Source organism: Erythranthe guttata, chromosome 10, assembly GCF_056151865.1.
Source record: "Erythranthe guttata isolate IM_541 chromosome 10, IM_541, whole genome shotgun sequence".
NCBI lineage: Eukaryota > Viridiplantae > Streptophyta > Magnoliopsida > Lamiales > Phrymaceae > Erythranthe > Erythranthe guttata.
In genome coordinates, this window is record NC_142542.1 from 308,883 (window position 1) to 334,023 (window position 25,141).

A 25,141-nucleotide genomic window follows, 5' to 3' on the forward strand; every position below is an offset into this window, starting at 1 on the left:
TGGATAAAAATTTTAGATACTCGATATTTGAGTGTTAAATAATATGTAAAAAAAATGAATATTTTACCTATATTTCGCAAAAAGCTGAACCATATCTTGACTATTTATGGATAAACATCTATTATACTATAAATTTGAGTGTTCAAAATTCATAAAATAAGATTTGAATATTTCAACTATTTTTACCAAAAAACGTGTACTGTAGTATACAATTTTTTGTGATTTTGCTAGATTGTTAAAAAATCATTGAAACAATTATTAAAGTGGGTTGGCAGGGACTAATAAAAGACTTACAATATGTAAAGAACATGATCCCAAATCAGTGGTTCAAATCTAAATAGCTAAACATCAGAGCGAAATCACAAAAAAATTCATTAAATAGATCCAAAACAAAAAAAAAAAAAAAAAAAAAAAAAGGAGAGAAAAGTTCAAGGTCATTCATCCATGAATTTTAAGGTAATTCAACATCCAACAATGGAACATCGGATGTCTGAAACTCCGGTAGCTGCTCCGAACGAGGCTCCTCGCCTTGCCATGTCCAAACAATGTCTTTCAAAGACGGCCTTATTTCCTGCTTCATTAGCTTCTGATACTCCAAAGTGTCCCCATTCGATTTTTTCATCTCGACTAAATGATAATTTGGGCTCACCTCGAATATCTCTGCATCAATACACACCACTCCTTTCCTCCCTTCTTTCGTTCCTTCAAATTTCAACAACCCTCCATTCTTCTTCGCAACCTTCATCTTCAAACGTTTCCCCAATTCCTCCAACTTCGAAACAATCGTCTTAGCAGATTGGTTCGACATAAATTTGCACTCTTTCTTTCGATCGTCACTCTCTTCAAACAATCCCGATAAATCGAAACCAGCCGAGAGCGAGATTATTTCAAAGGCATTCAAATTTACCGGCTCAATCTCCACCATTGGATCAACTGTTGCATCTGCATCAACAACTTCCTTCACCTTCCCACATTCAATGTTGGATCTGGATTTGTTGAAGCCTCTTCTGAACCAAGAATTCTGCATGATCTTCGATATGGAAATCCTTGTGTTTGGATTCGGATCCAATATTTTCGAAATCAGCCTACGAGCATCTGGATTTATCCAATTAGGACATTTAAACTCCGCCTTGCCGATTTTTTTATACATCTCCATTAAATTGGAATCACGAAACGGTAGATAGCCGGATAACAGAACAAATAAGATGACCCCACATGACCAAATATCGGCTTTCGCCCCATCATAGCCTCTCCCGTTAATAACTTCCGGTGCCACATAAGCAGGCGTACCACAAGTAGTGTGAAGCAGCCCATCTTGCCGCTTCGATTCCGCTAATGCACTCAACCCAAAATCGGAGACTTTAAGGTTTCCATTTTCGTCCAAGAGCAGATTCTCTGGCTTAAGATCCCTATGATAAACTCCCCTACTGTGGCAGAAATCTACAGCACTGATCAACTGTTGGAAATACTTTCTTGCAGCATCTTCTTTCAGTTTCCCCTTTGCCACCTTGTTGAAGAGCTCGCCTCCTTTTACGTATTCGATCACGAAATATATCTTTTCTTTGGTGGCCATGACCTCGTAGAGCTGCACGATATTCGGGTGCCGAACGAGACTCATGACAGAGATTTCTCGCTTGATTTGATCCATCAAATCGACTTTCAAGATCTTCTTTTTGTTGATTACTTTAATGGCTACAGTGGCTCCAGTCTTGATATCTCTTGCATGGTACACCTTGGCGAAGGTGCCTTGTCCGAGCAATTTCCCCAACTCGTACCTTTGCATTAAGATACTTCCCTTTTTCTCCATCTCTAGGTATGTACGAATCTAACTAAAACTCGAATGTAATAAGTATTTGTGTGGAGAAATATGATCTTTAAGAACGCAATAATAACTCAACCATCTTCAGAAATGTCAGGATATGAAACAATATGGTTTCTGAGATATTTTGGGGGAGTTTGCCTCTGAAAGCGGATTTGTATAGGGCTATGAGTTATCGGTCCAATCTCATCGAGGATAAAGGAGAGTACATCAGATGAAGCTTCAACTTCATCAAACTCAGGGAAATAGTGTCTCACCGGCAAGCACATCTTTCAGCATTCCCTGGTTCTTTTTTTGTTTTGTTTTTTGAACTAAGAATGCGGAAGGATTATGCTTTCGAAACTTGACCTGAAAATAATCAAGAACAGTATCATCAGAATATAAGAAAAATGAACATCTAATTAAAATGGAAAGTTACTTTGAGATTCAGAATCATAACAATTTCTCCAGAAGGCAATGACAGCAGATATTCTTAATAGTTAGTACCCATTTAATATGATAAAAGATTCACAAACTATAGAGATTAAATCCCAACAAACGTGATTAGTGATTTGTAGAATCATGTTTCATGTATATCAGAAAACAAACACCTCAGAAAAAATTCTACCAAAAAACAAATCACGTTTCTTCCATGAACAGGATTTCATCTCAGAAACTTAAATCTCTGAAAACCTCGATTTCTCCGTTTTACCTTTTCAACATTAAAAAAATAATATAAAAAAAAATATTTGTTTCGATTTTCTTCGACCAGGAATTTATGCGAATGAGAGAGATGCAGAACTCAGATTGAAGAAAAACCTAATAAACCCTAGCTACATTAAATTAAAAGAAGAAATACACCATAAAGAAAGAGATACGTACAGCAATCAAATTTTCCGAATAACAGAAATCGTAATTGCAATCAATAAACAAAGAAGTATTTAACAAAAAAAAGAGAGAGAGAGTGGAAAAGAAAGAGTGAATCTGCAACTTTTTTGTTGGGGTTACCTTTTGGAAGAAAATGAATTGATGATCGAATTGGTGAGGTGTGTTTGTTTAGAATGACGAACAGAGACGGCAATACATAATACTACATATTACAAACCCACCATTATATACTAATTCCGCCTTGACACCTAATTTTTATTATTATTAATTAAATCTTTTACATATTCAAATATTTCTTTTTCTTAATTTAATTAGAGGCCAGCCGGTTACTTACCAAGTGACCTGATTGGTGGAGGAGTAAGAAAAAATTGATTTATTTTGTGCTATATTTCTCCTTCCTCAAATTCGTATTTCCTTGCAGATTTTGTTTTTGGGAAAATATATAAATAAATAATATATAGTAAATAGTTTATGATGATTATAGTTTGATAATTTGATTAATGGTTTACAAAATTGCTAGGTTGGGTGGTGAGTGAATGGAAACGACAAATCTTAATTGAAAGCATTAACAATAATTAATTAGCTACACCAAATTATTATTGTTACTTAAAAATAAAGATTCTCAAGGTGCAACCGAGGAAAATAGTCAAAACCATTGCGGTCAAATATATATATAATTGAATTCAAAGAATAATTAAAGGGGAATTAAATTTATGTAAAGTTGTGGTGAGTTGTAGCATTTGAATTGTCAAACATATTACAATAAATAAAAATTTCAAATAAAATTATAGTTTTCATCTTATATAAAATTGATTCAACCTTGGCCTACTCGCACAATTTGCACATAATTATGTGAGTGAATGAGGAGGTGTTTGTTAATTGTAAATTATAACAACTAAATAAATTAAAAGCAAAGGAAAGGTCAACATATTTTTTTTTTAGAAATGTGAAATAAGAAGGCGACCAGTTTGTTAAGAGGAGATGGTTTGATTAGCTTTGTGCTTTGTCTTATGTGGGCACACTTGACACTCTTATCATATCATACACGCGTCATTAATTTTGTGTTAATCTTTCACTAATTGTGGCTCATAAAATTTTAATCTTTTCTTGTTTCATGAATTCCAGAATATTCCACATGCTTGTTTTCTCTTCTTCTTCTTCTTTTTGTTAGGGATGGGAACAGATAAACATGATATGTCAAGTTCAATTAATTTCTGATATCTCGTTTTCTCAATTAATTAAATTACACGATCGCTCTTTTACTCCATCAACCAATTACGAAGAAGATATACATATACCTAACTTTCGATTATTGTATAGATCGATCAAGATATACACATGCATGCCTAAACCTACGATTTTAAAATGGAACAGGTACCCAACTCGTCCCAATTAATTAATTAATTAATGTACTATTATATATACAACTCTTGATTAGACCACCCAGTAATTAACTTCAGTTATATCTAAGATGAGATCAAGACAATAAACAATTGTTAATGTCATTTCTTTAACAACGTGCAATCTTCTCGTCTTCCGTCTTAAACCCGGAACTTCGAATGAGACAGCAGGTCCCTATTACTTCACAAGTTAATCGAAAACACGTTTTCAATTGATAGCAACCGCAGAAATAGGTAATAATAATGAAGATGGATTCTGAATAAAATTATTTTAGATGAAACCGGACACCTAAAAATCAACCTAATTAATCTACATATGTAACATTATTTGGTGGGTACATAATTGATTTCCAGCAGTACATATGTGTAACAACTTGCCTTATTTGGGGATTGCAAATAAATCAGACAGATAACTGAACCAGAATCAAACCCAAAAACCATCAATACCAAATATCACAGTTTAAAATGTAAATATATTTACTCATTAAACATCAATTGACACAATTAAAAAAAAAAAAGTAGAAATTAATTACAACGTAGCAAAAGTTTTGATCTTACGAATGAAGCAAACGGGCTTAATCTTGGTTCAATTATAATGTACAACTTAGTAGAACGTAATAACACCGACATTCTTATAGCATTAACAAGATCAAAGTGTGCCAGTAAGATCACATCCCCTAAGATGCAGCATGCATGGATGCCTCTGCAGAAACTGGCTCTGAATCGCAAGCATGCAGTATTGTGCAAACGTCATTTGTTTCCAGGAATTGCTCGGCATTAACGAGAATAATAGGCGCATACTCGAAGACTAGTCTCTTGCACTACAAAAAGATCACAAAAAACAAATTAACAAATATTATTTGTATTATATTACGACTTCTACTGTGTGTGGTGAAGTGTTTATTACCTTTGTGACATTTTTTCCAGCAGAGCTGCATGCCTTCAGAAGTAGCTGAACTATTTCCAACTGAAACAAAGAGCAGAAATAAAACTGTTATTTATGCATTACATAATAATGATATAGCCGTAAGGGAAAACTTATCACAGGATGCGAAAAAACAAGTTTTAACTATGTGATGAGCAGAAAACGATTGAATCGGATGCATGGTCAAAAACTTTAATAATACTATCCATGTTTTCAAGAAAATCTACGTGAGCAATTTTAGAAAAGTTACCTCAGTGTCGGGATCTTTCAACTTGAGTAAAGCCTCTGTAACAACGTTTTGGCATAAATCACATTTATCCTTAGTGAGATGCTGAGCAACGGAAGCTTTTTTCTCACAAAGGTCAACCTTTAGACAGAAATCCTCAGCTTGGAGTGTGGAAACCTCTAAGAAAAATAGAGGGGCATAGTAATCCACCAAAACAATGCACTGCAACAACAAATTATCAAAAGATGGTGTCAGGATTACTTTTTGTACTAAGTAGCTTTCCCTTTGCAATATCATTCTCGTAACCTAACTTGCAGAGGCTAGCTAAATAACAATTACAAGATTTTTCGTTTTCCAACAGTCCAACTCATTTGAAGGTCTTAAAATAATGGTAGCTAATTTCGCATGCATGAAGTTAGATTTATACAGGTAATTCGACGCGGTAACTATGAATGGATTAATTTAAAAAAAATCCTATTTGAGAAGACAATCATGTTCAGTACCTGCTGCTTAAACGAAGGTACTTTAGAGCAGGATTTGTGAAGTGTGCTAATGATTTCTGTTTGGGTTTTGTTCTCGGCGAGGTAATTAAGAGCGTCAGAAGCAAACTCTTCACACAATGTACACAAATTCTCGTTCTTTCTAACTTCTTCCACATGCTGAGCTTCGCCGCCTGACATCGAAGAAAAAAAACGTAAAAATGTTAAGTTTCACGGTGGGATAAAGACCCAATTTAGTCCTATGTAGAAAACTATGGTTAAGTAGTCAATTTAAAAGCTACTGGATGGATTTCTGGTCAAAGTATAAGGCAGAGTAATTCTGTTTTCATTACAAAAATTATAATAAGTCATTACAAAAATTCTCTCTTCAATTTTGCCCGATTGTTAAAAGCTTTCAAGGAATTACTGAATAAATAAATATAACCACCTGTAACAATGTCACTTTTCTTGGTGTTATAATTAGCTGTGAGATCTCGAGCGTTGCAGCACCAGAAGCTGCTGACTATGAATAGAAGTAAGAGCACCCTTGTATCCATGCTGCAAAAAACGTAACGTTTATCAGCCTAACAAAACGAAAAACATTGAAATACATAAAAGCAGATATCAGAACATGAGAATCACATATTCAAGAGAGCAACGAAATCGCCCATGGCATACTTAGATGGAATCTAAACTATTTTAACCAAATTGAAAAAACATAGATAGTTGTCATATTGCGCAGTCGAACACGCAGATGATAGTCATTACACCAATGTTTCAAACCTATTGAACATCACCTCGTTGTGTTACTTTAGATACGAGCTCGACACAATAACACATTACAAGACAATATCGAAGTTATAGTTAACCACAGGTATCTTCCTTCGATCAATTTGCCATTTTTTTTTACGAATGAACTGATCCAGAATACATAGTCTACAACAAAGCACCAACCTTAGCAAATTAATACTCATTCATACTAATTGATTGTATCGAATCGCTACAGAAAAAAGAGGAGTTGACCCATAATAATAATAACAATCGGAAGCCGGAAAAAAAAAAAAAAAAAAGAAGAGGACAAAAGGTTTTCCTTGTTATGTAAATTGTAATACCCTAACGAAAAATCTTCACTCAGCCAAATTCAGAGGACATGATCGAAATTAAGGCTGAGTCAACTCGATTACGAATATAAATCTGTTCTAGTAGATGAAACAGCTTCCTCAATAAATTAGTCAACACGTACCAATTACCCAACTCTTTCCCCAAATCAAATTATGCTTATAAACAGATTTTATCGCACAAAAAACATAAACACAAGGGGGAAAAAAGGGGTAAATAAGAGTATTAAATAGACATCAATAAATGTAAAATTGGGCGAGGGAAAAGCAAGAAAAACAGGATCTTCACCTTATCGTATGAATAAAATTCTGAACAACAAGAATGCAATTTCAGGTCAGCGCGAGAGAGATAGGGAGAGAGGAGATAGTTGTTTGTTCCTTTAAGCAACGGGGTTCTTTATAAAGATGATTAATCAGATACATATTAGAGCTAGGTAACTGACGTGGACCATTTAGATAACGACACGTTAGCATAGGGTTGTTCGGTTCATAAACAACCAACATCGTGGATATTTATATATATAAACAGACGCAAACAAAGCATATTCCGATAATAATAATTGTAATTATTAATTAGATTAGAATAAGAACGAAAATTAAAGTCCATGACCATGAGAGCAACTGGTGGCGGTGGCGTGATCAACCCCATAAAATATATATTTATTTTAAAGGATAAGCTTTTAATTTAAAATATTTAATTTAACCCTGAAATATATTATACGATAATTCGAATTGGAAGTACTTTCGATGAATTAAAGAATTATGTTGATACTCATTCAAACCATACACATATTCATTGTCTTTCCCAACAAACCTAAGACAACACTCAGCACAAACCACTTATCTAAGACAACACACAAATATGCAAACTAAATACACAAAAGTTAGCCAATCAAACAACTAAATCACAAGACAAACAAACACTAGTTGAGAATGATTCAGGTCAACTTTGAGGCTAAATTCTTCTTGTTCTTCTTCTTGCTCTGTTTTGCCACAAGCAGAGATATCTTACCAAAACCGAACTTCTTTCTCTTCACAGGCACAACTACTTCACTGTTGTTATTCTCTTTCCCAGATTTCTTAACACAAGAATGCGAATGTATTTCACCGCCACTTGAAGGTTTGCTCAGCATTTGACCCAACGAAACCTTTCGTTTCCCAACGATTTTCTCCGTTTTCGTCACTCCATTCTCGTACTCCTCTGTCAGCAGCAATTTCCTACTCAATATTTGCCCAATCGACAGGGTCGATTTCAGAACCGGCTTCACCCCATCACCCCCAGCAGCAAGATTCAAACCATTCACATCGAGCATACGAGACGAGTTCTTGAATTTAGTCGTGTTCTGTACGGATCTTCGTTTATGCCCATGCTCGGATCTCCACACTCGAAGAGCCTCCTCGACAGCCAGTTTACCCGTGTTTGCTATTTCCACTCTGCTCAGTGCTTCCTCCAAGGCCCTCTTGCTCATCTTCACCTCCTCCGTTGCTTCTTCCACACTCTTCAGTATCTCACTCTTCGACACATTTGCTTCATCGATTTGTAGCATCGCATCCACAACTTTAGCCTTACATTCCTGCTCTGCCCCTCGAGCCTTACATACTAACGAAGAGTACTCCTTGAAGGAAAGAGTTACTACATCTTCGGGCGATTTTTGCTTCTTCCCAGTGCTTGAGAGGGCTTTTATTTCCGCAAACGCCACTGCCTCGGAGGCTCGTGCAGCTTCCTTCATTTTCTTGGCAGCAATCAACCTAATCTCAGCTGTCCTAATCTTAGTCTTCGTTTCTTCGATTTCCGACATTGCCCTTAAAACTTCCGATCTTGCAGCCTCACCTACTTTCTTGAATTGTTCGGTCTCGGAGCTTAGTTTTTCTAGCTCCTTCGTAATGTTGAAAGAATTACGAGAACTATCTTGGACTACTACCTCGGCTGTGTCTTTCACCTCCTCGAGCTTGTGTCTTGCCTGATTTAGCTCCTCCTCGAGACAAGAAATTTTCAAAGTGTTTGAAGACAACCTCTGACGTGTCTTTTCGAGAGACAGTCTCTCCTTCTCGATTCTCTTGTTGTACACATCGACTGTGGCTCGAATATCGGCAAGGTCGTTTGTGGTTCTTGTTAAGTTCAATTTAGCCTGCTTAAGCTCGAGTAGGATAAAACCAGGAGCTGCTGAGGGGCAAAGGTCTACACCACCACCATTGTTGGTAATTAGTGAAGTTTCTTTGATTGCAGCATTGATTTCGGAAGATTCTTGCTGTAGCTTTAATTTCAGTTCTTCGACGAAATTTTTGGTGGTCTCGAGTTCTTTCAAAACGTCGAGTGTTTCCCTTTCTTTAGCGATGAGATCTCTTTCCAATTGTGAAGCGTGTTCCTCCAATGTGACAACATCAAACACTTCTCCTTCATGCTACACCATTCACAAAAACAAACAGAGATTTAGTCAATTAAGTTAACCATAGAGTCATAACTTTGATTAAAATCTACTTTCCACATTCGTAATATTTAATTGATAAAATTAATGAACATAACTTATGCAAGTGAATCAAAGATGCATTGTTGTAGAAAGAAATTGCAATTTCGAGACTTCAATTTCAATTTGGGGTAAAGGGTTTTGTCATATATTCTCCACATAAACCCTTGTCTTTAAACCCTAACTCATTACAGTGAACTCTGTAATGAAATGTTGAGGGCATTTATCAACTCCAAAATTCGATATAGCTTATCCCCCAAAAAAATTAAAATTATAAAAGCAAAATCAGCAATATTTCCCAAAATGACAGTAGTTTTTTTCAGGCAAATATCACATAAACAAACATTAGTAAAAAAACAAACCCAGAAAAGCAAAGTAGCACACAATTCGGACAACCTCAGATTGAGAAGAAGGCTTGTGAGAAACGGGTTTCCAGAAACCCATTCCACCAAAGCGGTTCGCCGCCTCCTTAACCGACTCGAACGGAGCGGAGGTGTCGATTTCTGACCTCGCCGAATCAACCGGGTGAGGGGGTTCGAGAATTTCGGAACTTAGGGTAGCCATTGCAGAAGACAAGAGGAAACTAACAAGAAATTTATCCTTAAAAAAACTGAGAATATTATCTACTTTGTCTTGAGCAAGACCAGATTTGATAACGGCTTATAGAGTTTGTAGTGTGTGTGTGTGTGTGGAGTGGAGAGAAAACTGAAGTACAGTTGTGGGAGAGTACGGCCAACTGAGGAGAGGAGAGAGTAACGTTATATTGGGTTTGGTGATGATAATGTCCATTGTCCTGTCCTATATTGGAAACATAAATGTCTGATTCTTTTTCCCTAATTAATTATTATTATATTAATTCAATAAATGAAATTTTGTTCTTACCCCCCAATTTTCTAATTTTGTTTATAGATTTTTATTTCCTAAAACTATATTTCATCTAGATTCATTTCTATATTAGCAATTCAAATATTGAATTGTTTTTTGGTTTAAATATGAATAAATATATTGAGGCGGGGAACATCATTACTTGACCGTTGCAAAGAACAAATTGGATTAGAGCCGTTGCCCCCAAACACTGCTTTCATTCAAACCTATACTCCGCCTACTACAATATCTAAATATATTTAAATAAATAAATAAAACTTCAGAACTGACGCAATAATTTTTATTTTTCCTTATTTAAATAGAAAAAAATGTGGTATGTCGGTGGAGTTTTTTGTCCTTCATTGTTTAAAATTTCTAATTATTATTACATTTTAGAGTTTGTAGGTTAATAATTTACAATATAATGGTTATTAATATGAATTTTTTTGTACTTACAGCGGACAAATTTAAAGCTTATGATGCAAAGAAAAAAAAATCAAATTAAATCATATTCTAACAGATAAATAAATAAAAGTTAAAAAGTTTTATTTATCAAAATCCCAAGTGTAACGGGCTTTAATTTTTGTGTCCCTATGTAGTGTCAATAAAAGCAAAAGCAGTTGGGCCGGGGAATTTAATCGAGGCCTATGTTGTGTTAGCGTGTAAATTGCGCAACATAGGGTTTCTGACATGCAGAGCTGACTTGGCCCATCTTCACCACTATTCCCATTCAATCCCAAACAGCAGATTTTTTTATTTTTTATTTTAATGAAAATAAATAAATATTATTTATTTATCAAACAATAAAAATTACTCCTAAAATTGTTTATATCTTTTAATTAATTTGTAAATTATTGGAGCGAGTAGGGATGGAGATTTAGTATTTGAAATTGAACTATATAGTTGGTTGGTATAATATTCTTATATTAATTGACCTCCACCAATTTTTTCACATATTAAATTGAAGCTAGAAAGTAGAAAATGAAATAACAAATTACTATCTTTTAGGCAAAAAAGATAAAACTTGTCACATTAATTTCACTATCAAATTAAATAAACCAACCCCACAATAAAAACTTTTCATCGGAGGGTTGAGACGCAAGAATGAGTCCAATCTTCAGGGCCCATCCCCACCATATCTATCTCTTCATTCTAATTTCTCATGTTTTTTTATTTATTTTTTCACATCTATATTTATTAATTATATTATTCCTTATGCATTATATGGTCTGTATTTAATGAACATTTACTGTTAATTTACACATATATATAAATATATAATGTTTAAGCATTTTGGTCAATTCATAGATAATTATTATTGCATAATCTTAAACAATCAGTTAGTCAACTCTAACTAGAACATCACCACATTTCAACTAAATAATAAAATTTAAACTTATAACCAGTTGGGGTACTTGAATATTGATTTCAATACAATACATATTAGAATTTACATTATTGACTTCTAATGAAATGTTAATGGTATCAATTGATTTATTTACTTGTTTGATCAAAATGTTCTTAAAAAAAAAAAAATCAGTGATCATCTAAGTAACAAACTCGAAGGGTAGCCTTCACAATTTAATTGGAAATTAACTAATACCGTGGCATAATAATAAAATATAAAGGACCACATATAATATTACTATAAGTTAAATCATTTCATTCAGCCCCACACTTAGGACCACAACATCATAAATTAGAGCAGCAACTCCCTCACCTTGGCTTATAATTCTAGTTGTGATGAGTAGTCGACAAAAAAAATAAAAATAAAAATTATAATAAAAGGGCAAAGTTGTCTTTTGCACAATCAAGAAGTCTAATTTGAATTAATTAATACCTATTTGTAAATGAATTAGCGTACACCTTGATATACGGGTGTTGAAAATCAGAGCCTGGGAGAAAGTGTACATTATTAATGGGATATTCGAGGATATATATTTTTCTTATGAAATATAATTAATTAATAATTAAACATCCGTCTGACGATTAATTCGTTATAATCTGGTTTAAGATGACTAATGCATGGCCGCAATTTGGCATGATGACGATCATCAAATGCTAGTTGACTCGCCTTTGGCACCTTTCATGCTGTTTTAACTTTTAATTACAACGAATAGGCAGCAATTTTTTTTTTAATTTTTTGTTATTATTAATATTAACACTAATTAACAGTATTGAGCTGTGACCCAACTTCATATATCCCAAATAACAACAAGGCTAATAAAACCACTTCAAAACATCTAAGTGTCAACTCATTTACTTTATTAATTAATAATATATGTAAAAAATAATCATTAATTAATTATTAATTGTGCATATTAAAAGTAAAAATATCAAGTTTGAAATGAAATAAATCTAAGTAGTTCATGAAGGTAGCAAGTTGGTGGCAATTAATTAAAAGCCCTAGAGTACTGTGGGGTATACGTACCACATGTTGACACAAATCTTGATGTGTATAAACCAATCCCCCCATTTGCCCTATTAGCTTCTACTAGTATATATATATATATATATATATATATATTATGAACCCCAATGTGCAATTTAATTTAATATGATCCCCAGATTAAATAAATAAATAAATTTTGAGATCCCCAACTCTTATTTAAATACTACTGCGCCCAAGCTCTCTATTCAGTATTCACTAACTCCCACTATAGTACATGATTTGATTTTATCACTTCCAAAAACAAAAACAAAAAATGCCTCAAAATTGCGCATCAGATATAATTGAGCATGATCAGAAATCATTCAGAATAAAGCATGAAGATGACAAGTTCTTCACAAGGCTACTATCAAAGGAGAATTCAAAGTCATCTTTCAGGGTATATTACGGCGACGTTTCGAGTGCAGTTCCATTTACATGGGAAACTTGTCCAGGTACACCTAAGCATAATTCTTCTGATTATCATCATGTAAATTTGATGCCCCCTCTCACCCCTCCCCCCTCCTACTACAACAACAACAATTTGGATAATGATTCTTTCAAGAGAAATTCCTCGAGATCCAAGATTCTTCTCCATAATTTACTGAGGAGGATGAATCCCAAGAAACTACCTTCGTCGTGCCACGTGGCGCCAACGTCATCGTCGCCGCACGATGTGATCTCGTCGTCTTCTCTCTCGTCGCTGTCGTGGTCGTCGTCTGCTCGCTCCTCGTTTTCCGATCCGATTTCCACGCCGAATGTCTACGTCCGCAAACGGCGCCGTTTCTCCAGCTGGGGCTCGTCTTTCGACGACAGGGCGTCTGCTATCAGTTCCGTTCGTAATGATGACGTGTCCCCGCCGGCGAATTCGTGCTTCGGGATTGGCAAGGATAAAAGCGACGGCGGTTACTCGGTTTTCATAGTTAAGAAGGCTTTTTTGTCCATCGTCGGCCGCGGCCGTGCCTCTTCCGCCTGAGGTAATTAAATTAGTTACTTCATGTTGCACGTGCGACGTCGCACGCTCGTGATTTAGTCTGTCTTTTTTTTTTTTTTTATAATTTAAATTCGTCGTCGTGCTGAATTTTTATCCGCCTCGTGTTGTAATATAGTTAAAATTATATTTGCTCTGATTCGACTTCAATAATCCCAGTTGAAATGTATCGTACCTACTGTGAGTTTATATGTAAATTCATCTCCCAATTACTGCATTATATCACACCTTATATATAATATGCTGAGTTAATAGCACAGACCCCCCTGTGTTATTTCTAATTGGTGAAAAAGTCCTCATGTTAAAAGAATTAGCAAAAACCCCCTTATGTTTCATTTTACGAAATACACCGCCCCTTACTTTAAAATCAGTTGTTGACTTATATGAAATGTCCAAAGTATCCTTAATAAAATTTTAATATTATTTCAATTGTAAACAAAGAAAATGAAAAAATATAATAAATTATAATTATAAATAAATAAAAGAAATAAAAGAAAAGGAAAAAAACACGTCACCTCTTCTTCTACCTTCCCGTTCACCCCACTCAACTTTTTATATAAATTTCACCGGGGATTGAACTTTTTATATAAATTTCACCGGGGACCGGCGACCACCACATCTGCCGCCGCACCACCACATTCGCCGCTATAATACCACTTGAAAGTTGCCAATGCTCGAAAATATCCACCATTTGGGAACACGAATTTCAGATATTGAATAAGAGAAATTGAGAATCGTCATAATCAAACAACTTTAGCAACAACAAATTAGAAAAAATGAAAAAGAAGGGGTTTTATAATTTCTGTTTTTTCTCCGTTGCGATTCAAGCAAGGAGTCGGTGGTCCGTCGGTTTCTCCGGCTGGTTTTTGCTGGAAAATCAAGCTTGAGAAGATGGCTTTTCTGGAAATACGAAGGACTGAATTGAAAATTTCAAAACTTTCACATTGGTGCGGAAACTTTTAGGGTGAATTTGTAATTTTCAAAATTTGTAACTTTAAGGGTATTTAGGTCTTTTTTAGTTAAAAAAATGCACGCCAACTCGCATATATGGCGAGTGTGGTTCGCGATAAGCTGCTAGGGACCTATTTGGCTTTGACTAATTTTCACAGGGAGGTTCTTGCTAATTTTTTTAACACAAGGGTGTTTTTGGCAATTAGAGATTTCACAGGGTTGGTTTTTGCAAAAAACCCATAATATGCTTGTTTCTTTACTCACACATTTATAATAATTAATATTTTATATAAATAAATATATATATAAAAAGTAGTTTCTTTACCCATAATATATATATATATATATATATATATATATATATATATATATATATATATATATATATATATATATATATATATATATATATAGTTACAGATCTTCTTTTTGAGGGAAGAAAAAAGTAGGAAAGAATACACTTTGTACTAATAAAACAACCAAAAGAGACAAGTGTACCACTATTCATTTATTTTACTGTTGAGGAGAAATTAAAGAGAAACCCTATTTATTTATTTCTATTATATTCCGTTAACCCTATATATGAACACTACTATTCATTACGTACTTTGTCAATTTCTTTTTACTACTATTGTTTAAGTGCAATGCACTACTCAAATTAAGAATCTTAATTCCATTTTATGAAAGCTATCTTTTCTTGTTATATACAAATACGTACTCATTAACAATATAGGGCAAATTAATTTTAACTAGAAACATCGTAAAGTGACACTTAATACGAGGAAAAAAAAATTACGACCATAGTAAAGAACAATGAGATGTAGGAACTGCATGAGCCACTTAATCATCACCACTAACACGAGGTTGGTATTTTAATTTCAGACAGAGATAAAATTAATTTGTGGTTTAACTAAATAATATATAGCATTCATACATACATGATATAGTTGTAAATAAAAAATATATGAAGTAGTTATAGTTGGTGATCAAAGACAGAGGTGTAGCTTGTGTGAGTTACTGATCTTGTCTTCAGTGTAGTGTGACTATATTTAATGTAATAGAAACAGTTGGTTGAGGGTTTCTATCTACATTTAATTTTATATTTATATTTGATTTAAAATTGGAATCTTTTATGCTGTGTTGTCTTCTTCGTGTATTGAAGGAAGGAGGAAGCTTCTGTAGTTATCATACATTAATGTTGATTATCTGTCCCAAATTAGCACTTTTTATTTTATTAATTTAATTTGTCTCTAATGCACCGACGCTCATTTCAGATCTTCTCTTTTCACATATAATTACTGTTTTATTACCTGTACAATTTCAAAGTTTAACCAAAAAAAAAAAAGTAGAAAAAATAGTAAAAAGTTTTACATATATATGCAGATTCACCAACGTACAACTTTGTCGGTAATGAAAACATGAGCTAGATAATTAATTTGATATATAAACCTTAACACAAATAAAAAAGAATGAAAGAATTTCTGCATCTGCCCAAAGGACCCATGCATATCCATTATATTCAAAAATCTTAAATATGTCGGAACTGCAGATTGATATGAATTTATTAAAAATAAATAAAGATTATTGATATATATATATATATGTGCTTGAATGAAATATCTAGCATCTCGATCTGTATGTAGATAAGAAGTATCAATATCATGATCGACCCCCTCATAAATATTATCGTTTTTTTATTATGATCAGTTCATAAATTATATGTCCAAGAATAAAATAAAATTTAAAGAATAAGCAATGTAGTAGCTAGACTGATCAATCGACAAAGAAATTTGATATATTAATGGCACAAATTGCTCAGAAAAAAATGTATTGTAATAAACATTTTACTAACAAAAATTACACAGCACTTGGATTTTAATTAGTTATATATTTAGTATATCTGAATTCAATTGTATCCAATCTGATGCAATTGTAGCGAAAGCATCAGAATTAAACAACTCATGAATCATGATCAGAATGCAGCAGGCCTTTTCAATTTTCATCACCAAATTTAGTTACAAAATTATTTTAAAAGAGAACTACGACTATTCAAATAGGCTAAGTTATTTGGACTTTTATTCATGGCCCAATTGGACCATTTTGCTCTGTAAATTAAATTGAATTATTGAAGCTACGGCCCAACTAATATTGCTTCTCAATTGCTGTGACTGTATATATAGGACTAATTTTGGATCCTCAAAGTTCAATGTTGAACAAAACGAAACACGATCCAGTGAAGAATATTGGTGTACGTCTACTTAATAATTAGGGTAAATTCCACTTTACCCCTCGTACGCTGTCCAAGAACCACTTTACCCCCTCGTACTCTTAATTTCGTCGATTTACCGACTTGTACTTGTACAATTTCCCAATACAACCCTCTTCGTCAATTTTTTTCGATTTTCACTTTGACGCCATTTGGTCAAGAGTCAAAATATTGACGTAAATATTGAATTTTTTCGATTTTGACTCTCGAGATTAGAAAAGAGAAAGTTTCACACATTCATATATTTTTTTTCTTTGCACTGGGTGGAATCGATCAATTTTTGGGTCTTGATTTTTACTAAGTTAGGGGTTCAATTTGGGGATATCTTGGAAGGGGAAGTGGTGGGAGAAAAAGAAATGACAATATTGACGGAGGAGAAACGACGCTGATGATGCTAATTGTTTAGATCACCTGAGGTAGTGTAGAAAACGAGCTGGGAGAGCAAAACGGATCAGTAGCTTGACAACTTGATGATCCTGAGGTCCCTGCGAAATGAGCACACGTGAACTAAGTCGGGGGTTGATCCTGCGGAAACCCCTCCGACGCTCAAGTCAGATGTACGGATCGTGGAAATGGTAGAGAGAATAAAATTCTAGCTTGCTCGTGAATAATAGAATGTACCTTAACGAATGAATTCAAACCTTTATTTATAGCTTAGTTGAGATTTTCGGGTCCAAACCTTACTTGAAAGTGATTGGGCCTCGGTGATAGTGGTCTTCAATATTGGGCTTGTGGCCCATTAGGTAAATAATTTGTAGGCCCATAGGGTTGGCCCAATTAGGTATATCATTAAGCCCCCCACTCTCGAATCGATGTGGGGGCCATGTCGGAATGGATTCAAGATCGTGTCGAGAATAGAAATTGTAGTAGTCGCTCGTTGGCGTATGGTCTGATGGTGTGCGAAAACGCGGTGGAGCGTGTGTCGGAGGGGCGTGAAGGCGCGTAGCACAACTAAGTTGCCGTGATATAAGTTACTTGAGTCGTCGGTGTTGTCCCGCGACGATGTAGTAGCGAATTATCTCCTCGTGGGAGTTGTCTCGTCTACGGAACCACAACAAGATAACTCTCACGAGGAGACCACTCGCTCCGTCCTATAACCCGTTGCGAGGCAACTCCCACGAGGAGCCAACTCCCTCGGGTCTACGAAACCACAGCGAGATAACTCCCACGAGGAGACCACTCACTCGGTACTACAACTCGCAGCGAGACAACTCTCACGAGTAGCCAACTTGCTCGGTACTACGAACCCGCATCGAGACAACTCCCACGAGGAGCCAACTCGCTCGGTACCACAACCCGCAGCGAGACAACTCCCACGAGGAGTCAACTCGCTCGGCACTACAAATTCGTTGCAAGGCAACTCCCACGTGCAACCACCTCACTCGATAAAAACACTCGCTGCGAGACAATTCCCACGAGGAGACAACTCGCTCTGAGCGACCTCAATCGGCACGCTCCTCAGTCGCGCGTCATCCAATGCTCCTACAACTTCGCTGTAAGATAATGCTCTCGAGGAGACAACTCGCTCGCAATTCACTACACAATCGCAAGCTCAAGTTAGCACGATTACAATCTTAGAAACACTTAGAGATATTATGGGAATCTATATAGCCTGGCCAGCTTGATTACTCAAATTTCTCTACTTGCTTTCGACGGGTCCTTCATTAAAACGTGGCCACGGTCCAAACATACTTACAACCTACGAGGTCTAATAAGGGGCACGATCCCCATAAAAAAATCTTGAGAGCTTGATCCCCTCCTCAAGTACATCACGCACAAGGCTATATGTAAACACATACGAGCAACACGTCGAAACATTGACAATGTCAATAAATAACAAATCCCACGAGGAGATTACTTGATCCGTGCTACTACATTATCGCGAGACAACTCCCACGAGGAGATAACTCGACCAACTCTATTACCCACGACGAGACAACTCCCACGAGGAGATAATTCCCTACTACATCGTCGCGGGACAACACCAACGACTCAAGTAACTTACATCACGACAACTTGGTTGCGCTACGCGCCAACGCGCCTTCACGCCCCTCCGACACACGCTCCAACGCGTTTTCGCACACCATCAGGCCATATGCCAAAGAAAGACTACTACAATTTTTACTCTCGACACGATCGAGAACCCATTTCGACATGGCCCCCACATCGACTCGAGAGTGGGGGGCTTAATGATATTCCTAATTGGGCCAACCCTATGGGCCTACAATTTCTTTATTTAATAGGCCACGAACCCAATATTTAAGACCACTATCACCGAGGCCCAATCACCTTCAAGTAAGGTTTGGGCCCGACAATCTCAACTAAGCTATAAATAAAGGTTTGAACTCATTCCTTAATGCACGTCATATTATCTGAGTAATACTACAAAATGTATATTCTCTGGACTATTTCTATGATCAGCACGTCTGACTTGAGCGTCGGAGGGGTTTCCGCTGGATCAACCCCCGGCCTAGTTCACGTGTTCTATGATCGCAGGTATCTCAAGGACATCAAGCTCGTGAGCCAGTGATCCACTCTGTCCTTCCAGCTCATCCTACTTCTACTCACTAAGGTGATCTATCTCTAGCATCATCAGACGCGTTATAGGCAGTGACAATTTTGTAATTTACAGAGTTAACCAAACGGCGTCAGAGTCAAAATTGACAAAAGTTGAAGGAAATGACTGTATTGGGAAATTGCAAAAGTACAAGGGGGTAAATCGATGAAATTGAGAGTACGAGAGGGTAAAGTGGAATTTACCCTAATTATTAATGACATAAATGAAATTTCATTAAATATCAAAATATATTTCCATTTCTTTATTGAAATACTGAATGATGACACAATTACAGAATAATGAAACAATACTTATTAGGAACAAATTACACTTGAAAATAAATTACACTTGAACAACAATTTTTATTCATTTTGTCTCGGCAAATTATTGAACACACACAAAATTCGAGAAGAGGATCGGAAGAAGAAGAACACCAACTAATGAACGACGTCGTTAATTAATTAGTTTCTGAGTCTGCAGTTTCTCCTGATCTGGCCATTGGTGCCGGTGAGTGGGGTGAGGTTGGACATCTTAACCATAGCAGCGGCGAAGTCGTTGAAGAAAGAAGCGGAGTTTGTACTGTACGCTCTCACCTGCGCGTCTGTGGTTCCATTGTTGAACAGTACCTGGTCGGAATTGAGCAGACCCCTCAGATTCACCAAATTGGTGTAGTAGTCGTTGTTGAATGTGGTTGGGCTGACGGTGTCGAGCGGCGCTAGGTTGTTGTTTCCGCCGGTTGGCGGACAATTCGCCCTCCTTGTGGTGGCAAAGGCGGGATCTATGTTGGCTGCGTTGTAGATTCTGTTCCTGAATGTACTGCACCTCGCCAATCCTATTGTGTGCGATCCTGTATAATAGTTACAAAAATAATAATTAATTTATTTTATTTTAATTTGTTTACTACTATAATTAAATTAATGAAGTAATGAAATATTATAATTACCAGAAAGGGCAACCATTTCCCTAGTAGTGAAACCTTTGTTGGAGAATGAAGTAATAAGGTTGTTGAGACTGGATCCGGGTCCGGGTAGTTGACCGTTTGCTCCGGTCAAACTCGCGGTGGTTGAGTCTCTCCTTCCGAGTGAAAGCGCCCAACTAGGACCGCTTCGCTGTAATTATTTAAAAATAAATAAAAATTAGCATTATACTAATTAAATAATTGAAACATGCATGTGTAATGAATTTAATTAATTAATTAATTAATCATTAATCACTTACTGCAACAGTGCCGTCACGGGCGGCAACCGTGAGAATATCGGCGCATGAAACGATGCCGGGGCAGGCAGCCTCGACTTGGGTTTTGATGGTGTCGATTACATCAAACCCTCTCAATGAGTTGGCGTTGGGAGCGGCGGTCTTTTCTCCGGTGAAACCTGTTACGTCATCCAGTAATACTGATCCATCGCATCCCTGTTTAAATATATATTTAAAGTTTAGATATCAATAATCATATAATTAACAACGCTAAATTTACTAAATAATATCAATTATGTGATTTATAAATTGAAGGAAGAATGAAGAATAAAAACATCTCCCATATGCATGCACAGACACGAACATATTCGCATGCATGCATGTGTAGTAAATCATGAAATTAATTAATTAATTAATTAATTAATGATATTACCTGCACAAAGCAATCGTGGAAATGGAGACGAAGCAAAGAGGCGCCCATACGAGGGTCGTTGTTCACCGCAGTATTGACAGCTGTTCTAATAATGGTAAGAAGGTTAGGGCATGTTGTACTATAGAAATTGGGAGATAACTGTGCATTAGCTGCTCCAATTAGAACAAGAACAAACATTAACCGAGCCGAAAAAACACAAGTAGAAGTAGACATTGTCTAAAAATATATATATAATCTTAAGAATATATTTGTAATAAGAAAAGATATATTTGAAGACAAGCTGTGTTTGTGAGTTATGGTTTGCTATGAGAATGATAAGAACTTCCTTCATGTTTATATAGTGGCTGATCGATCGAGGTTCGTTTTTGCAACACTTGTTTTTTTTTTTTTTAAGTCTTCAGTCAACCCAAAATGATAGTTGCATTATTTAAAGATGTATACTGAGAGGGACAATATTGACTTTTTCCCTCATTTTGACATATAAGGGTAAGTGGAAAATTTAATGGGTATGTAAGAATTTTCATCATGTTTTTTTTTTTTTTTTTGGTAATTAATTTAGTATGTATATTTCATGCTATATATGTACGTACTAGCTAGGTGAAATAAATCGAGTATATTTGGAGTAATTAAGAGACCATAGATGGGCAGCTAAGAAATGACCCAATGAAAAAAGTAAATACTAAATAAAAAAAAAAATACTAATAGTAATAATAATAATCATATATAAATAATAATAATAATAATAATAATAATAATAATAATAAATAAATAAATAAAATTTAGCTAGCCATATAAACTTTTAAAATTCAATGATTTGCATATTTTATGGACACGCGCCATCTCTTTTTTCATAACTAAAAAGTAGCAATTTTTCTAATAGTTCGAAAAGAGTAATTGACTTTGTCTAAAGCTTAACAAATATAATGAAGCAATGATGGAGAAGGAATCTTCAAATATAATTGATTTTGAACAGTTCGTGTGTTATTGATTCATTCAAATAATTAACTGTGAATTATGAATATTTTAAATTCAATATAAGCAGTGTGTAAATTAGTTTATTTGCCTTATTTTATTTTTCTTATTTTTTTATACTCGAAAACCATGGAGTTGAACTACTCGGGCAGGACTTTTTGTAACCCAATGGCCAATTATTCTTTGCTACATCAATCTTTTTGTTATTTAACAATGTTTTAATTGTCACGGTATCAATTGGTTATATATATGTCCAGTCAATCAATATAGTATATATATGTGACAAGGTTTAAACAAATCTATTTAATTAATTAATGAAATTAAAATCACGAATTCTTACTTATTGGGACTTATATTCAAAGATAACAGCGGGCCGGGGATATATATTACTTAGACTTTCATTTGATTTTTGCTTCCCATTGATGGAGATCGATCAGACAACATGACAAAATCTAATTATTAATGTATACAGATTTGATTTATTCAAGAATAGTTGTTGCATTTGAATAATTCAATTTAATTTAATGCTCATTGAGAAGATTAATCAGCGAAAATGCTAAAATAAATAAATAAATAATATAAGAGGATAAGTTGAGAAAATTAGGAGTGAGAAAGTGTGATTAATTAGTAAACTATGCAAAAAAGTCTCTGATGTAATCCTAGTCAATGAAAGCTATGATTGCGACCGCGATCTCTAAATAGAGTTAAATTACAAACACCTTCTTCAGGTAAGATTAACTTAAAAGAAAATCCCCTATTTTTAGAAATTACATCGTCCAGACCCCTGTTGTCTGTAATTTACGAGCTTAGATAGTGACAAAAATAGTGTAGCACATGCAAAAGCTATACTTTTTTACTAATTCGTCAAATATTAATCTCAATCAGGACTAATTAAACGAACATTTTGATTAAGTGCGGTAATTAGTAATAATACTAGGGGGTATCCTGTTAACAATTTTCAATGGCATAACTAATTTATATCTTATTCAGTAAACGCATTATAGAAAGAAGAATAATGCAATGGTTGGCTAAATAAATCAGTGTTTTATTTAATATGTTCATTTGCTTAACTTAATAATGGGTGGGTGCAATATTAATTGTCGATCAATATTGGGCGACTCGTACACTCTTGAAAAGTCCAAAAAAATTTACCAAACCTATGAGAATGACACTTATTTTATTCAGTGCTGGCGTGTGCCCGACTCGTTTAAACATATCCTAATTTTGTGTAATCTTCAATTTATTATTAATTAATCAATTATATACTTTATTTTTTTGAATTAAAGATTATCAGAACATATCCTAAAAAGTAAAAACACATATATTTAGCTATCGATTTGGTAAAAAAAAATATATAATACGAGGATCTCAAATTATAAATTGTATTTATTAAATTAAAAAATATATATATATTAAAAAAAAGAATTAAAATGATTAATTAAGTATAGCGGTGATAATATATATACATCGGGAATTAAAATGTGAAGGCATAATTAATTGTATATTCTTGGCTGCATTAGTCAGGTCCACCGATCTAGAAAACACGTTTAGTTTTGCATGTGGAATTTTGACTGAACTTGTATACATGCATGCTACTTTAACTTAAGCTCCACTATATACAATATTCGTTATGCGTTATATATATTTTATATTTGAGATTTGAAAAGTAGGTTTGTAGTCAAAACTTTCAAACTGATATTTATTTATTTTATTGTGGGGTGGGAATTTAAATATTAGTTTGATAAGTACAAACTTGACAAAATAATAAATAATTCCAGGACATATCGATTATTTGAACTATTACTACCGCTAGGTAGATCTAAGCTTGGAATAAGTACAAAATCAGTTAATGAATCAAGGGTCGTTTATCTGATTTTTTTTATTTTTTAAATATGGATTGTTTGATTTTATTGGTTATGTGATGAGTCGTATAAAGTTGAATTTAAGCTTAATTTAATTAGTTAAATAGTTGTACTCAGACCTTTTCAAGATAACGTTTAATTTCAAATTCCCTACCACAGTTTAATCTCTTTACAAACAAACTAGGGCTCTGTATATTTTGCCATTTTCGGGTTCGTACTTACTTTTCGATATGACAAAATGTGTTTCGCGTAATTTCTTTTTTCAAAATTAAAATAATGTTAGTTTTATATATCGGGAAAAATATGTAAATTATTGTTTATAGAAAATGGGGTGTTTTTTTTTATTGAATGTAAGTTTTTGAAATATAGGGAAACATTGGCTGAATATGGGTTCTCCACTATTACAATGTTCACACTTATTACTGAAGAAAATTCAGTTTCTCTTTAGGAAAATATATATGATGCCTGCATATATGTCTTTACTCTTTAGACTTTTCTTATATGTCTGTTTTCAGAATTTCAACTCTCACTTTATTACTACTAATTAACTTAATTAGTCTTCGTTCAATTATTTTTTGAGATTAAATTCTGAGCGGATCAGCCGATATTTAATGTAAATCGGATTCCTCTAATTTTTTGACATGTGACACTCTTAAGTCTTAACTCTTAATAAATCACGCTGATTATAATTAGGGTTACGGGTTATGTTGGAGTTTTCTTTACTTTTCTTTTTTTTTTTCTTTTTTTTTTTTTTCCAATTATTAGAATCCTAATTATATTTTTATTTAAACTATCCACGTGTCAATCATTCTATGACATCCGATTTCCTTATTAAAACAGGCCATCCGGTCTAAATTTGCACGCTAATTTTTTATTTATTTTTTTTGGAAAAAAGAAACCCCACAATATACAAGAGAAGTCATTGCTTTGTGCAATGCGGATTCTTCCTCTAGTATAATTATAAAAAAAAAAATAACCTTAAGTTGTAATTTCGAGATGACGGTGAATTTGTTACATACTTTATATAATATACGAACGTCGATCACATTCATACATGTATAAATATTTATTGATTATAAAAAACGATATAAATATATATATAAAAGACGTAATTGAATGGAATGGAAATACTTCTTTTCCCGACATATTTACAGCTGGGAACTTACATACATACATAGAGTAAGCACATTATCTCATAACAAAAAATATTGTCAAATCTTATTACCACATTCGTTGAAATTGTATCGAGTATAACATCATCATCCATCTGTACATTAACATATACGCGCACTTTTAATTTGTATGTAAATCCATGGCCGATGAT

At 34.4% G+C, this 25,141-nt stretch overlaps 5 protein-coding genes across 7 annotated transcripts; 1 reads left to right on the forward strand and 4 right to left on the reverse strand.

Annotated features, from left to right (window-relative positions):
• Positions 1-232: 232 nt before the first annotated feature.
• Positions 233-2,992, reverse strand: CIPK15 (CBL-interacting protein kinase 15). Of its 3 annotated transcripts, none has more exons than XM_012976804.2 (2): positions 2,807-2,992; positions 233-2,167 (listed from the first exon to the last, which is right to left on the reverse strand). In XM_012976804.2, exon 2 carries the CDS (start codon positions 1,805-1,807, stop codon positions 452-454), a length of 1,356 nt encoding a protein of 451 aa, XP_012832258.2. In that variant the 5' UTR covers positions 1,808-2,167; positions 2,807-2,992; the 3' UTR covers positions 233-451. The 3 variants fall into 3 exon arrangements, with proteins under 3 accessions (XP_012832258.2, XP_088680961.1, XP_088680962.1); XM_088824835.1 differs by lacking the exon at positions 2,807-2,992 and adding an exon at positions 2,681-2,804; XM_088824836.1 differs by lacking the exon at positions 2,807-2,992 and adding an exon at positions 2,511-2,804.
• Positions 2,993-4,539: 1,547 nt separating this feature from the next.
• LOC105953169 (uncharacterized) lies at positions 4,540-7,318 on the reverse strand. Its single transcript, XM_012976803.2, has 6 exons — positions 7,124-7,318; positions 6,165-6,274; positions 5,741-5,910; positions 5,262-5,459; positions 4,994-5,053; positions 4,540-4,907 (listed from the first exon to the last, which is right to left on the reverse strand). The coding sequence occupies exons 2-6, from the start codon at positions 6,271-6,273 to the stop codon at positions 4,764-4,766; spliced, it is 681 nt and encodes a 226-aa protein (XP_012832257.2). The 5' UTR covers position 6,274; positions 7,124-7,318; the 3' UTR covers positions 4,540-4,763.
• A 258-nt stretch (positions 7,319-7,576) lies between these two features.
• Positions 7,577-10,116, reverse strand: LOC105953161 (WEB family protein At2g38370). Its single transcript, XM_012976795.2, has 2 exons — positions 9,696-10,116; positions 7,577-9,236 (listed from the first exon to the last, which is right to left on the reverse strand). Exons 1-2 carry the CDS (start codon positions 9,861-9,863, stop codon positions 7,773-7,775), a joined length of 1,632 nt encoding a protein of 543 aa, XP_012832249.2. The 5' UTR covers positions 9,864-10,116; the 3' UTR covers positions 7,577-7,772.
• A 2,567-nt stretch (positions 10,117-12,683) lies between these two features.
• On the forward strand, positions 12,684-13,821 carry LOC105953167 (uncharacterized). The gene has a single exon (XM_012976800.2). It carries the CDS (start codon positions 12,869-12,871, stop codon positions 13,565-13,567), a length of 699 nt encoding a protein of 232 aa, XP_012832254.2. The 5' UTR covers positions 12,684-12,868; the 3' UTR covers positions 13,568-13,821.
• Positions 13,822-19,595: 5,774 nt separating this feature from the next.
• On the reverse strand, positions 19,596-21,335 carry LOC105953165 (cationic peroxidase 1). Its single transcript, XM_012976797.2, has 4 exons — positions 20,984-21,335; positions 20,575-20,766; positions 20,300-20,465; positions 19,596-20,203 (listed from the first exon to the last, which is right to left on the reverse strand). The coding sequence occupies exons 1-4, from the start codon at positions 21,194-21,196 to the stop codon at positions 19,818-19,820; spliced, it is 957 nt and encodes a 318-aa protein (XP_012832251.2). The 5' UTR covers positions 21,197-21,335; the 3' UTR covers positions 19,596-19,817.
• Between the last annotated feature and the right edge of the window lie 3,806 nt (positions 21,336-25,141).

Coding starts and splice junctions, on each gene's coding strand:
- CIPK15 (XM_012976804.2), bottom strand. CDS start 1,807: ATGGAGAAAAAGGGAAGTATCTTAATGCAAAGGTACGAGTTGGGGAAA.
- LOC105953169 (XM_012976803.2), bottom strand. CDS start 6,273: ATGGATACAAGGGTGCTCTTACTTCTATTCATAGTCAGCAGCTTCTGG. Junction 5,460..5,740: donor TACCTTCGTTTAAGCAGCAG/GTACTGAACATG, acceptor TTGTTGTTGCAG/TGCATTGTTTTGGTGGATTA. Junction 5,054..5,261: donor TGAAAGATCCCGACACTGAG/GTAACTTTTCTA, acceptor TCTTTGTTTCAG/TTGGAAATAGTTCAGCTACT.
- LOC105953161 (XM_012976795.2), bottom strand. CDS start 9,863: ATGGCTACCCTAAGTTCCGAAATTCTCGAACCCCCTCACCCGGTTGAT. Junction 9,237..9,695: donor AGCCTTCTTCTCAATCTGAG/GTTGTCCGAATT, acceptor TGAATGGTGTAG/CATGAAGGAGAAGTGTTTGA.
- LOC105953167 (XM_012976800.2), top strand. CDS start 12,869: ATGCCTCAAAATTGCGCATCAGATATAATTGAGCATGATCAGAAATCA.
- LOC105953165 (XM_012976797.2), bottom strand. CDS start 21,196: ATGTCTACTTCTACTTGTGTTTTTTCGGCTCGGTTAATGTTTGTTCTT. Junction 20,767..20,983: donor TCCACGATTGCTTTGTGCAG/GTAATATCATTA, acceptor ATATTTAAACAG/GGATGCGATGGATCAGTATT. Junction 20,466..20,574: donor CCCGTGACGGCACTGTTGCA/GTAAGTGATTAA, acceptor AAATAATTACAG/CGAAGCGGTCCTAGTTGGGC.